Source organism: Gekko japonicus, unplaced genomic scaffold (assembly GCF_001447785.1).
Source record: "Gekko japonicus isolate JY-2015 unplaced genomic scaffold, Gekko_japonicus_V1.1 scaffold2135, whole genome shotgun sequence".
NCBI classification, from domain to species: Eukaryota; Metazoa; Chordata; class Lepidosauria; order Squamata; family Gekkonidae; genus Gekko; species Gekko japonicus.
In genome coordinates this window covers 293,845-309,509 of record NW_015174902.1, presented here as the reverse complement: position 1 = coordinate 309,509, position 15,665 = coordinate 293,845, and the positions used below count along the sequence as shown (strand labels likewise).

Genomic DNA, 15,665 nt, shown 5'->3' with positions numbered 1-15,665 from the left:
CATTCCTGCCCAAAAAAAGCCCTGCCTGTAACACAAGTAGTGGTGCTCAGGAAAGTTTAAATGCACAACATTTCTGGAGTTTCTGAACAGCCCTTACAATAGCTATGCACACACATAATTTTGAATGCATGGCAGGGAGAGGGAGTAGGTCACATGTGTGTGTCCATCCCCCCATGCATTCCCAGCCTCTTGGAAAAAGATGTACACATATAGGCTGTGTTTCCTGATTGCATACAGCCTATGTACAAAGAACTGCACTCTGCATTTAGAAATGTAATCCTAGTCCTATTGCATTATGTTTTGCATACCTTTTGCTGTCTGACTGAATTATTTTCTGTATCTTGTAATCAGCCTTAAGCCTCAATGAAAAAGGCAGGCTGAAAATAAATAAAACTGCACCAGCAGAACTCTTGAAAAGCATGCTTCCTGATTTTGCGAAGAAGAAGAGATTGGATTTATACCCCACCCTTCACTCAGAGTCTCAGAGCAGCTTACAAACGCCTTTCCCTTCCCCTCTCCACAACAGACACCCTGTGAGGTATGCGGGGCTGAGGGAGCTCTGAGAGAACTGAGAGAACTATGGCTTACCCAAGGTCATCCAGCAGCTGCAAGTGGAGGAGTAGGGAATCAAACCCGGTTCTCCCAGATTAGACTCCGTGCACTTAACCACTACACCAGTTGGCTAAATGTAGATTGGGGTCCCCAACCTGTTTGAGCCTGTGGGCACCTTTAGAATTCTGACACAGTGTGGTGGGCACAGTCACAAAATGGCTGCTGCAGGAGGTGGAGACAGCCACAAAATGGCACACAGCTCACCTTCACTCACCCAATAAAGATCCTTGTGCTGTGGTAGCAGCTGCTGTGAAAGCAACATTAAAAGAAATCTGCCAGCCAATCAAATATCCAAAGGCCAATGGCCCAAACTGGCTCCATCCATTTTCTAAAAAACTTGGCAGGCATCAGTAAAGGCATCAGTGAGTGCCATGATGCCCATGGGTACTGTGTTGGGGACCTCTGATGTAGATGTTCATCCAAACTTGGAGCATTGCAGCAGGACAACATGCATCCCACCCTCTAGTTCAAATAAATGGTAAATACAAGGGACTGCAGTTTTCCCTGACTCATATGTTCTGCTGCAGAATTATTATCCTTCACTTTTCCAACTTGTGAAAGAAAGTAGCTTGAAGACTATACCTGGGACAGCTTCCTGCTGTGTATATAGTAAAGGTAAAGGTTCCCTTGCTCGAAAGCCAGTCGAGTCTGACTCTAGGGTTGCGGTGCTCAAAGCTGAAGAGCCAGCGCTGTCCGAAGACGTTTCCGTGGTCATGTGGCCGGCATGACTAAGCACCAAGGCACACGGAACGCTGTTACCTTCCCACCGAAGGGGTACCTATTTATCTACTTGCAATTTCTTGCTTTCGAACTGCTAGGTTGGCAGGAGCTGGAACTAGAGACGGGAGCTCACTCCGTCATGCGGCACACTCGGGTCTCGAACTGCTGAACTACCGACCTTCCACAGCCTGCAGTTCAGCGTCTTAACCACTAGAGCCACCGCAGCTCCTTGCTGTGTATATACACATAGGAAAAAGTGGTTTTACCACAAGTCTGATGGTCTTTAAGTCAAAACAGTCTTCAAAGCAATTTCCCCAGAATTCTATAGCCTATCAGTTATCTTAATTCCTCACAATGTATTTCTTGAAGTGTTAATGATGCATTTCAAGCATTAGTTGCAAAAGGGAAAGTGTGCCAAAGACATCTGAGAATCTTGGCAATGTCCTCCACTACAGACCAACATGCTATGCAAAGGCTAATGTCTTATTGTTTTTTGACCTATAAACTCCAAAAGCTGTCATGTCCCAAATTCTTGTAATGACACTTGAAAGTTCTAAGGTGATTAGTAGATTGAAATAACCTAATGGGTCATATTTGGAAGCTAGAGGAATGGTTTAAGTCAGTGAGACAGGTTTACAAATACATTTTAATCTTCAAGCTTGCTTTAAGTGTTGCTTAGGTCATCTCAACAGAGTAACTCATGTAGGAATTATTTCTGTGTAGAACTATTAATTACTTGGTTGAAATTGGACTGGCATTGCCTTTAGGACTTAAGAGCCTGTAGACTAACCATTTTCTCCTGTACCATGTATCATTGATTGTTTGTTAATGCAGAATGGCGAGTAAAAAAATTCCCTGATTGAAATACATACACTTCTAAATTCTCTGTGCCTCTGATTTTTTCTTTATTGGCAATTGACATTCCTGGCCCAAATAGGTATCAAATAGGTATCTGCAATCAACTGAATTCTTATTAAAATGCTGTATTGCCTTAAGACAGAATGTTGATTTTTCCCATTCGGGTCACTGCTAATTCGATATTATAGCCAAATGTGCTATAAACTGTGTTTAAAAAAAAAAAAAAAAAAGATCTGAAGAGAAAGAATCCATTGCTCCCTATTTCACATTTTTTTTCAGATTAATAGTAAATGCATTCTTTAAATTCACATACAGTCCTGGTTTCTTTCGGGCTGCCCTTAGTGTTGTCAACACTACATAGGTCAGGTGGTAAACTGTCCATCTGTATCACAGATGAAATATTTATAGACTATGCAGCAAGAGATAGTTTTCAGTACATCTTGCTAAATATGATGTGAACAGTGTAACTGAAGAAGTAAGAGAGATATAATTGACTTTTTCTTTGCAATATTTTGATCTTCTGAAATAACATTAAGGACTATGATGTAATTCAAGTTTATTATGAAAGCCAATGTAATTGGTTTCACAACAGACCTTCAGTGCAACCCTTTTGTCTTACAAAAAGAAACAAAGCACACAGTTCTGATAGTGCAGCTTTCTAAAGTTCTAGCATTTGGATAGATTGAGATGGGCTATGATAAAGAAAAGCTGAAAAGCAGCTCTGTAGCTACTATGTATGGCACTGCAAGGAACTAATTAGCACATTGCTCCTTCATTTTGTTAGATCTCTGAATTCAACACATTACAACTCACTGTATTAAATTAACAGACTGTTATACAATATTCAGCCCTTGGCCAATAAATATAGCAATGTTAGTTAAACAGAACTTCTTTCACCATAAGACACCATTAGCAAAGTAAAGGACATAAAATTACTTACCTCTTTAATATAATCATTTTTTTCCATGATTGCAAGAGCAATAGCTGCACATTCAAGTGTGGATAGGCATGAATTTGTGGGCTGTGTACGAATAACATACTGACTTGAAAGGCTAGTTCTCAGTTGCACCTGAAAAACACCAGTGATTCCAGGTTACAGAAACCAAGTCTGCTACAATCTCAGTATTTGAAAAACCTTTTTATTACAGTTATGTAGTAGTTGACTTTTAATGTAATGCCAGGTCCAAAGGTGTCCTTGCCCAAGCAGAATGCAGTTCCAGTTCCTCAATGCAACGTGCCTCCTCCCAACCTAAACCATTCCAAAAGCCCCCCTTATCCCCAGCCATGGCTGGGTGGAGTGGTAACAGGTATCTGCAGCAGGAAGGGGAAAGGTTAGGTTTGGGATTTGCTCATAGTACTTAGGATCCAAGCCAGTGTATATAGCTATACACACTTGTAATAATACCATTTTGCAGTATTATTAGCATGCGCAGGGGACGCTCTGTCAGTTTCGGGGGGATTTAAGTATCCCCCTGATATTTTTTTTCAGTTTTCAGATTTTTGTGCACACCTGGGGACTGCCCCACGTGTGCACAAAACTCTCCCTCCCCCCCAGCTGCCCCCGGTGCGCGGATTTAGGTATCCGCACACCAGGGGGTGACTTCAGTATTAGATATATAGATATGGAGCAGAGGTCCATCAGTGGCTATTATCCACAAGGTATAGATAGGGACCCTGGGGCAAGAGATGCTCTGTCCTCTTGGTGCCTGGGGGGGTCAACAGTGGGAGGGCTTCTAATGTCCTGGCCCCACTGGTGGACCTCCTGAAGGCACCCGGTATTTTTGACCACTGTGTGACAGAGTGTTGGACTGGATGGGCCTTTGGCCTGATCCAACATTGGCATCTCTTATGTTCTTATGTTATGTAACAGTGGGAAGTCATTCATTGTCAATTACTAACAACTGTGCACTTTGCAACATTAAAAACAGGAGACTCCAAGAGAGCTGACTCACTCCCATTTGTTTGGTTTTCATGAGAACTAGAAGCTTCAGAATAAGATAATCTGCTAAAAATGAGAATTGTAATTATCGATATACAATTTTAACAATATACAGAAATAAAATTCTCCTTTTCCAAACACAAAAAGAAAAACAAAGCTTTAGGTTAATGAGCGTAAATAACGTATCTTTTAAAGTGAGTATGTTATTCACAAACAGGATATGTTTGGAATAGTTATTCATATTGGGACATAAATTATATTTAGAAGTCTCTTATCTTACAATTATCCACTGGCACTTAATTACTTAACAGCGATTACTTAAATTACTTAACAGCGATTACCAGAATCACTGGCTTAGAATCAAATTGTGTGATTCTGTAACGTTAATCTTCAAAATGTATATTCCTGATTTATACCATTTATAGTCTTCAATGTGGCTAACAAATGTATTGTTTTCAGTCTCAGCAAGGGCAGGCTTTCACATGTGGATCCTCAATGTCTGAAGAGACTCTCTCACCTACATCTCATGTCCATGGCAGACATGGACAGCTGGATAAACAGCAAGTCCTCCCCATAAGCACTTCCTCCTTGGCCCAATCTGGTAGCGGACCAGAGGGCAGGCTGAGGATGTAGTGGGTTGTGTGCATGGTATTATATGTTGTATTTTATAACAAAAATCTCAATCACTTGTGACAAAAACCTCTCCCAAAAATATAGTGTTAGAAGAATTATGTTGAAGCATATTTAATTTAAATTACTGCTATGTGGTTGCTTTAATTTGTTATTACTTTACCAAGTAATTGTAAAATGCTTTACAAATGGAAATTAATACATTCAGAAAAGAATTCAGAAATGCTGTATCCATTACGGAAGTATTTTAGTATCAAGTTATTTGCAGACTTTGAATTTGTTTGAAATTGATTAATTAGCTTTGGCTAAAGTGATAAGTGCTTTATGCTATCACACGTTAAAACACTTTTTGAGAAAGAAAAATGTCATTCAGTCATTAGGCAGCATGTTTTATCAGCTGCAAAGACTTTCATTGCATTTATAAACAACTGCTGGAAAATGTCACATTTGCTTTTGTGATAGTGCTTAGACATTATTCAATAGGTTGTTTCTTCAGCATCTGACATAGCCTGAATGTCTTTTGACCCAGTGCTGAATTAGCAGACCATATACTCACCCAATACATAAAAGTGATGAGACAAAGAGAGACTGATGTGTCATATACAAAACTACTTACTCTGAATGAGTCTCCTGTACTACCTCATGGGAAGCTCCTGTGTTTTAATCACATTATTTTAAACCAAATATTCATCTAACAGGACAGCAAATCCTCTCCCTCCTTCTCCCTAGACGGCCTCCCCAGGTTCATGATGGTCAGAAAGGAGTCATATCCATCTGTGGTCTGAACCACTGCCTTAAACCTTACCTTCTTCCAGTGCCATATCTGTTATTTCATGGGCATGAGGGGAAGATATCTTGAGCATTGGGCAATGAGAATTTTGCCTTTATAGGGTAGATTTGACTTCTGGACCTCCGGTGGATGTCACGAGGCTGACACCGGGGGCACTCTAATTTAATTTTATTTACTTTTTAGTGGGTATTAATTTATCTGTTGTTGTTTGTCTAATTAAGTCCTATTCTATCTGGCTGTTTTGGTTCTTATCTCTCCCTATATTGTTGTTGGGGTTTTTTTGCTTTGTTATGGGAACTAGACAGTAGGCTCAGTGGGGACTGGCATCTCTGCACTGCATTCCCTGTTTGGTCTGCCTCGCTCTGTTTTATCTGCCTCACTCTGTTCCAGCTTGTTTTTATCTCCGCTTCAGTTTACATTTGTTTGTGTTTCTAATTCTTTCTCTTCCCCAAGTCAGGAAAGTGGAGAAGAAAACAGGGTTGCACTTACTTGTAACAGTTGCTCATTGAGTATCTTCGGTGCAGTCCCATATGGGGACTGTGCATGAGCAGGCCTGCCATTGGATAGGTCTTTACAGCTAAGAGCCTCCAGGGGATGCTGTGCACCAGAGCCAGAAACCACATGTTCCTGCACAGCAGCGCCCCTTCTACCATCAGTACCTCTAGCGCCGCCAAAGCAGAGCATGCCATATTTAATACAAACCAATTTCCCCTTGGACATCATTTTCATGGGAATCATATCGTTTTTAAAATGCAAAATTACTCTAGCATATCTTCCAATACTAGGCAGCCTATCATAGGAGCACAGTGGTATATCAGGTCTATTACAGTTAAGCAATTGGCACAGAGATCTAACAATTGTATTACTTCTCCAATTAAAAGAGTCAGTCTGTGCAATATATGAGATAGCCACCGAATTTCTCTGAAGAATAAGGGAACTAATCATCAGCCTCGTCCTTCTAGTATCACTCTCTAATGTTAAATTGCCTGCAGCTGATTTCCTAACAGTTGTCGTCTCTGTCCGTAATTTAACTCCAGAAGCAGAGCATGCAGTGGGGCAGGAGGGAGGGTATGTGTGCCTGCACAGAAGATACTCGATGAACAACAGTTACAGGTAAGTACAATCCTGTTTTCATCCTTGATCTTCTGTGCAGTCCCACATGGAGATTCCAGCAAGCTACTCAGCAGGTGGTGGGGCATGATCCTCTTGCTTAAACAATGAATGAAGTACTACCTTGCCCACATGTTCGCTGATGACCCAGTTGCAGCTTTGCAAATCTCCAACAAAGGCACTCCACCTAGGAATGCTGCCAAAGAAGCCATCCATCGAGTGGAATGTGCATGGTTCAAAGGGCATGGTAGCTTTGCCCTCTCATAGCACTCCTTGATGATCCATCTAGACAAGGTTTGGGGTGACACTTTTGTACCCTTCTTGCGGACACCAAAAAAATAATAAACAGTCATCTATCTCTATGAGACTCTAGGGTCCTTCTATCTATATATGTAAAAGAAAGTCCCCTCACCCTAAAATCAACGCCCAGGCCAAACTGCTTGACCTAGAAACACCAAATTCGGGGAGAGCACGCCTACTGTGGCATAGACGCTCACTAAGAAGGGATTTTTAGAAATTCGACCCCTAAGTGGGTCAAAGGGGGGGAAATGTGCTCCCCCCATTGATTCCTATGTGGCTGCCAGGTGGCTGCCTCTCTGCACCTCCCTCACTCTCTGATTGGTCAGCTGCAGAGAGTGTTCTGAGGACTGCAGAGAGCTAATGACAGTTGAGGAAATCAGGAGTGGCCAAGAACCACCTGTGAGGTGAAGCAAAGCTGCTGGCCCAGCCTCTCTGATGGCTTCCAACACAGTGCCCCCACATCCTACACCTAACAGGCGGTTGTCTGTCAGGTGCAGCCCCACCTCCACAGTGACTTCTAATACTCTTCCCCCCTCCCCCACTTACACTGGACAGGCAGCTGCCTGTCAGGTGTAGGAGAGGAGGTGGGATGCTTACAGCTGCCGGGGAGGTTTGCTCAGCAGGATTGCCTTAGCACTGCTGCTGGCCCAGCTTCCCTGATGCCTTTAAATACAATCCCTCCCAACACCAGACAGGCTGGTGTCTGTCAGGTATAGGAGCAGGGCCAGGGTATGAATGTTTATGGGGAGATAGTAAAGGACATTTCAAAGAGCCATTTCGATGCGAGCCTCCTTCATGTACCTGAAGAAATGTCCACCACATCGCCACTTCCTCACACCAACTCCCCCTCACACCTCTCACCTCTTACTGCCCCCAAGAAAGCTCCTGGCAAATGTTGAGCCAGATACACCAACACTACAAGGAGGAGGCAACTTAGGAATGCAGCAAAGACATTTGCACATAGTACTCCTGCAGTGCACTGAGCTGCACAGGCCAAGTACCAGCAAGATCACCCTGAGGTGTTCAGAACAACACAGTCTCCATATGAGCAAAACAATCCAGGGACACAAGTAGAGAGGCCATCACTTTTGTGGAAGGCAGCAGGAGTTGACTTAAGAGATGACTTCTTAAATGGCCAGTTCTATGTGGCCTGCTCCAGAGTGAGCTCATCAAGCAGCCTGGTGATCCTAGCACCTGAGGGCAGAACCACCAATGTGGTCTAGAGAGAGGTCCTTCGGTAGAGAAAAAAAAAGTACGTATGTCTCACTTCATTTCTTACAATACAATCTTCTCTGTTAGAATTCCTACAACAAATGTCACATTTCAAATTTCACATCATCAGTATTATAACTGGATTACGGAACTTAAATACCATAGCGAAGCATGGGTAGAAGGCTAGTTTTAAATAAAACAATAAGACCTGCCTAACAGGGAATGTAATGCATACTCATTCTCTGAGTTGGTGTGGGGAAAAATACAGGTAGCACAGTATCTCGTGACAAATGAAATTTCAAGACCACCTTGGGGAGAAAACTAATACTCTGATAAAAGACTACCCTTTCAAGGGAAAAAAAATCAAAAAACAGTTGGTCAATCTGGAGAGCTGCCAAGCCTCCTAGTGAATGTGATGGTCACTTTAATGTCCATGCTGATGCTGCAGCATCTTTACAGGCTGTCGGCCGGTGTCTTCCATGGCAGCACTGGGACTCTCCCAATTTGTATCAGGCCCCACACATCAAGCAGCTCACACACTGGATTTGATCTTTGCCATGGGGTTAGAAGTGAGTCCCACTGATATAGAACAGGTGCCGTGTTTGGACCACTTTGCCCTGGAGGACCATCTGAGCATCCCAAGCCCTCCGTTTTAAGATGATGAGCTGATTTATGCTCACCTGTTGAGACTTGTGGACCCAACAGGGTTCCAAAATGCTCTGTGGGATCCAATTCCCCCTAGTGGTTCCTTGGATGACCTGGCAGAAGACTGGCATAGCCGGCTTTCTGAAGCTATCAACAAAATCACTCCCTGATACTCCCTTCTGTGCCAAAATAGCCCCTTGGAATACCGAGAAGCTAAGGAGGATGAAACAGGAGCTTAGACAGCTAAAGCAAGTTTGGTGGTGGAGTGGTGACTAAGCTGCAAGAACACCTGATAGGACATTTATGAAAGCCTATGAAATGGCAGTGAAGGCAGTGAAGAAGGATTTCTTCACAGCCTCCATTGCATCTGCTAGCTCTCGCCTGGCAGGATCTGCCCACTGATGTTGACACTGTAAATGAACTGGAGGCCCCTTGGCTATCTTCAGGGCCAGTGTTGGACCAATTCAGCCTGCTCTCACAGCTTTAACATCTTTATGCACCCTCTTGCCCTGCTGGCACAAAATTATGAGCTGGGGTGTCACCAGTACACTGATGACACCCAGCTGGCCAAGGGGTTGGAGGCGGCAGTTAGTTGGTTAACACAGAGTTAACTAAATCAATCAAAGACAGAGGCTGGGGAATCTGGGATGGGTTGCCAAATCCCCTCTCTTGATGGGGTGCTATTACTGGCTGGGCTGTCCATCAAGAGCTTGGGGGTGATTCTGGATGCCTCTCTCTCAATGGAGGCCCAGGTCACAAATTGTATAATAACTGCTGTACTGATTTTATCATATTTATTGAATTGATTAATTGTATTTTATATTTCTGGAATTGTATTTTATATTTCTGGAATGTTTTAAAATGTTTATGTGATAACGTTACCTGCTCTGAGCCAGTTTCAAGGAGAGCGAGTTATAAATTGAATAAAATAAATAAAATAAAAATAAATAAAGATGAAGGAGCAGGGGATCAGATGCCAACAAAGAAGCAACTGAAACAAAGAGGAGGGGAGAAGCAGTCAACAACTATTTGCAACCTTGGAACTACATATATCTTAGAAATAAACATTTCTATGATATGCTAAGGATAAAATGCTAAGGATAAAAGGAGACTAGTAACTTCTTACAACCTTCCCCCTATTCATAACCCAACAAATCATGTATGAGAAAAACAAACAAACTAATGTACCTTCCAATGCAAATAGATTGGGACTGGTTTTGAATAAGCCTGTCTTACAATTAAAGCATTCTTCTTCCTTTTGCAAAAATTAAGTGCAGCAGAATTCAGCATCGGCTATTTTTTTAAAAAACAGTTAATACTAAAACGAGGGAAACATGAACAAGATAAGTGGTTCTTAAAGGGAATACAGAGGTGCAGGAAAACAAGCAAACCAAGAACATCCAGCAAACACTTTGGACACCTCCTCCTTCCCCGGGGAATAGTAGACACTGAAATAATACAGATAGTATCAATATGGCTGAATGAACAACGCATGATAAAACTTCACCACGCTTTGAAATCTTTTAGCATTTTATGCATTGAGGGTAGATGGGAAAGGATATTTTCTCTAGTTTTAATATTATATAGATGCATTCTGCTAAATAAAGTTCTACCAGTTATCTTTTTGACGGAAAAAGAAATGCACAGCTGAAGTGAGCTTCAGCCCACTGCTGAAATTTACATTGAGAACATAAATAAGTTAGCCATTTCAAACATCTTGGCTTTAATATAAAGTGACATTTTAAGAGGTCTATGTTTTCATATTCTACAGGGAATTGCTGTCATGCAAATGTTGGGAACAGATAGCCACAAAAAGTAAAATCGATGTCACGAAACCTTTCTGATTTTTTTCATGTTCTCGTGCCTGCACATGCATATACAATCATACTGCATACTATGAGAAATTTAAATTGCTTACAGAAAAGTCAGGCAAAAAGTTCTTTTCAAGTTTTCCCAACTCTGTAAGTTACATTTTAAGAAGCCACTCTGCCAGAAGTGTAATTTTAAGCGCCAGGAGAAAGACACTTTTCTTGGCAGAGGCAGGGAGAGAGATTTCTGTAGACCTGCGAGAGTTGGACTATAAGGAAGGCCAAGCGCCGAAGAAGAGATTCTTTTGAACTATGGTGCTGGAGAAGACTCTTGAGAGTCCCTTGGACTGCAAGAAGATCAAATCAGTCGATCCTAAAAGAAATCAACCCTGACGGTTCCCTGGAAGGCCAGATAATGAAACTGAAGCTCAAATACTTTGGCCACCAAATGAGACGGGAGCACTCACTGGAGAAGACCCTGATGCTGGGAAAGATTGAAGGTCAAAGAAGATGGGGATGGCAAAGGATGAGATGGTTGGACAGTGTCATGAATGCAATGAACATGAAATTGAGCGGGCTTCGGAGGACGGTGGAAAACAGGAGGGCCTGGCGTGATCTTGTCCATGGGGCCGTGAAGAGTCGGACTTGACTGTGCGACTGAACAACAACCCCCCCCCATTCAAACCCTCATTTGCCATTCATCCTGTTCATGAGGTCTCTTGATCCCCTGAAGCAGAATCCAGGAGTGGGGGTGGGTGGGTTCAGAGCACTGCAGAAGGAGGAAGTTCCATTACATACCCTTTGTTCCATTGTTCGTACTTAGGATCCAATCCTACCACCTTTGAGCAGTTCTAAAGATAGCCCTTTATTAAATTTCCACCTATGTTTAACCTTAATCTATTTCTCCAGCAGTTTCCTGTATGTTTTCTGCCATCAACACAAATAATTTTAATCACATTATTAGATATATTTCTTTATAAGGATCAATGGGAAGTATTCTTTTCACAATACAGAACGGGTAATATTATCAATAAACAGATGAGGCTACAAGATATTACTTGAAAGGACTTGTTTTAAGGACACATTCTTCTGAGTCATACAGTTGAAGCGTACACCACACACACACACACACACACACACACACACGTGGGCAGGATGATCCTGTAGTCCTAATGAGATGGGTGGCTGCTGAATCAAGGCTACCATAGTTAAAATTAGCAATGCTACTCAGGTTTGGAACATGAATCTCAGGGGTTTGTAATGTTCAAAAGGTAAGCCTTATGTTTTCCACATTCTTCTCCTATTTAGATTTTATATCTGTACTGGAGATAGTCCTTCCTTATCTCTCCTTGCTGTTCTCTGGAAATCTGCGTTCAGTTGGGTAAATCTTTCCTTTTCGCCTTTGCCTTTCGCTTTCCTTCTTTCCTCTGCTATTTGTAAAGCCTCATCAGAAAGCCATTTTGCTTTCTTGCATTTCTTTTTCTTTGGTATGGTGGTGATTGCTGCCTCCTGTACGATGTCACGAACCTCTGTCCATAGTTCTTCAGGCACTCTATCTATCAAATCCAGACCCTTGAATCTATTCTTCACCTCTACTGTATATTCATCAGGGATGCGATCTAGGTCAAACCTGAATGGCCTCGTGGTTTTCCCGATTTTCTTCAGTTTAAGTCTGAATTTTGCAATGAGTAGCTCATGATCTGAACCACAGTCAGCTCCAGGTCTTGTTTTTACTGACTGGATAGAGCTTCTCCATCTTTGACTGCAAATTATATAGTCAATCTGATTCCGGTGTTGCCCATCTGGTGATGTCCATGTGTAGAGTCGCCTCTTAGGTTGTTGGAAAAGGGTGTTCACTATGACCAGTGTGTTCTCTTGAAAAAACACTGTTAACCTTTGCCCTGCTTCATTTTGCTTTCCAAGGCCAAACTTGTCTGTTATTCCGGTTACCTTTTGACTTCCTACTTTAGCATTCCAGTCCCCTGTGATGATGATGACATCATTTTTTTGGTATTAGTTCTATGAGGTGTTGTAGGTCTTCATAGAACCGGTCCACTTCAGCCTCTTCTGCATCAGTGGTCCTCCTACTCCCCTCCAACTACAGTAACATTGTTCTTCTCTCCCAATCCTCCTGCCTTCCTTTAATTCCTTGGACAGTGCAAAAAGACAATTCATTAAAAAAACCCTTTCAGAATATACAGGCTTGTATTTTTTATTGAAACCTTTGCTTTAATCACACTTTCTACTGTGAACTGGAAATGCTACTGCAAAAAGGCAAATAAACTCACATGTGAATTTTTTAAAATGTATCTTTTAAAATATATATATATACTTTTTAACATGGGGACAACAATAACGCCTTGCAGAATTTTTGTAATGCTTACAACAATATTATTCAAAGCACTGTGAACATTCAAAAGAGCTAGGCAAATGCTAAGTATTGTTATTGTTGTTGCTGTTTCATCAATATGCTAGAAACTAAGTACTTATGCATAATCTGTTCCACAATGACAATATCCCTATATGCTATCGTCCTCAGAACTACACTGTTACTGGAAAGTTATACAGTTGGTGCTTCACAGCTGCATGTTGTCCTGGGTGGTAAATTTGCAACATCCTGGACCTTACTCCTTTTCTAAAAACAATGTTACCCCACGAGAGCATCACGAGATGTGTAAATAGGCTCCCTTTGTGCTGTCTCTCTTCCAAGAATTGTCAAATGATTCAGACTAAGTATGCTTTGTAGGGCATCAAATACCATTAAATGATCTCATTTTGAAAGAGACAACCTGGGTATTTCCAATTACTCTAAATGTCAGAAATTTATATTAAAAAGCACATTATTGAAAACAATTATACCAAATAGGTACTTTACTTAAAACAAATAATTAATAACTAGAAAAAAAGAATTAAAATGTTTCAAGTCTTCTTTTATGCAATAGAAAAGTAGAAAGGCAAGCTATTAGGAAGGCTCCTCATATTATCTTTTTGGCTCTGTTTATTCCCCCCCCCCCCAAGAAGGGAATGTCAGGCAACGGATCAATATTTTATGCAGTGCTATTCTTTTAATAATTGATGGACAAGGGAAGTGCTGCAAGGAAACGCAGGCACTGAGCAGAATAAGGATCTCAGGGTCATGAAATGAAGAAAGAAAATGTAATTATGCATATTGCCACAGCTAGTTAACTTTAATTAACTGAAGGTATCAGAAACACTGAGACACTAGCAATATCTGAGCTCAGATGCTCTTTAGAGTCTAATTAGCTAGACATCCATTTCTTTAAATTATTTGTTTATAGTACTAAACAGTTGTTGAGTGTAAAAAAATGAGTTGTGTAAGGCAACACTTATAGAGCATAATTTATCTATAATATGCCAGGTTAAATAGAAATCTCAAATTATGGGTGAAACTTAACTGGGAAGGATGGGAAGCACTTGAGGATAAAGGATCTGATTGCCAAATCATGTTGGAATTTATTGTAACTGAGATACATAGGACAGTTGGCCAAAACTGATACAATGAATTTTGGTGAACAAAGGTATAAATGAAAACAGACATACAATAAGCAAACTGATAAGGTCCTACCAGCATTGGCCATGTGTGTAGCCAAACCACAACTTCCTTTTAAAAACAATGTTTTTGCAAAGTGTTTGTATCATACACATCTTTGTGCCATTTAAAAGAGATTAATTATTCAAAGAAAAAAATCACAAATACAGCAATTAATGCACATTACCATGGGGAAAATCATCACTGTAATGGAGAAATGTAGCATCTGTACTTTAAGTTCACCCCTTTGGCTTAACAGGGTGACAAACCACCATCTTTTCAGACAGCTGGTAAAACAGCAGGTATCAAGGCTAGCATTAACCCACCTATGCTTTGCCAACAATATTATTTGAACTTGGTCTCTAAAACATGAAAATAGCCTTTGCTCTTTTCCTGAATTGCTTGTTCTTCTCATTTTAGTGTCACAGTTACTATTATTTACAATATAGCACCCTTCTTTACTGAAGAGATGGCAGAAGTCATTCTTCCAAAGAAGGTCACAAGGTACATTTAAAAAGGCAGAAAGACATAAAGATAGGGAAAAAGAATAGTAAAAACTAAATACAGATTAGAGAATACACCTATTCCTGTGTAGGCCATGACAAGGCTGCTACGTATCTTCTACTGCTTTATTTCCTCTGAGATAAGATACATGCTTGCTGAAAAAAAGCCAGTATCACCACACAAGTGTTGCTTATAATCAATATGTGAACTGGCCAATAAGACTAAAATACTCTGAAGAATCCCCAAGACATTTCCTCTATAAAAGCACTGTGTCGTAATAGTATAAATGGTGGAATGGGATAAGGACATTTCTTCTAGAAATTCTGTAGAATACTGACAAGTCTTTGCTCCAAGAACTGACCAGAAGGACCTAGAATAAAAACTTGATAGGCTGATACCAAAGGGCTATGAGTGAAGCTTTACACTGTGAATACATACTTCTCATTTCATCCCGCTCACAGCAGCCCCCCCCCCCCAGCATTTCCTAGGACTGATGCCTATATAGCAGGAAAAATCTCTCTTGGTCAATCATTGGCACTCTTCCATTCATAAAAAGGGGCATTTGTATTGAAGTCCATATTTTTTAATTTATTATAATATAAACAACTAACAGTGACTTAAATAAGTCATATTACAATCTTTTCAACAAATATATTGAACAAAACATTCTATAGGGTATATACAACCAGAATATACCGTATTTTCCGGACCATAAGACGCACTTTCTCCCCTGAAAAAAGTGGGGCGAAAAGTATGTGCGCCTTATGTAGCGAATACACGTGGCGGTGTGGGCAGGGCGCCGGCGGCAGCCCCTGCCTCCGCCTCCTCGCTTGCTCCTCTGCGCCAGGCACGAGCAGGGAAAGTCCTCCGGAGTCTTCCTCCCCACCCTCTGCCTTTCTCTGCCCGTGCGCCAGGCGCGCGCGAGCAGAGAAAGTCCTCCGGAGTCTCCCCCCGCCCCCTGCCTTTCTCTGCCCATGTGCCAGGCGC

The 15,665-nt window shown here is 41.4% G+C and overlaps 1 protein-coding gene across 1 annotated transcript in view; it reads right to left on the bottom strand.

Annotated features, from left to right (window-relative positions):
- Nucleotides 1-15,665, bottom strand: part of DTWD2 (DTW domain containing 2) — a 133,810-nt gene that overhangs the window by 2,614 nt on the left and 115,531 nt on the right. The window contains exon 5 of the mRNA XM_015424995.1: nt 3,131-3,259. Within this exon, the coding sequence (XP_015280481.1) occupies nt 3,131-3,259 (129 nt within the window). The remainder of the gene's footprint in view (nt 1-3,130; nt 3,260-15,665) is intronic.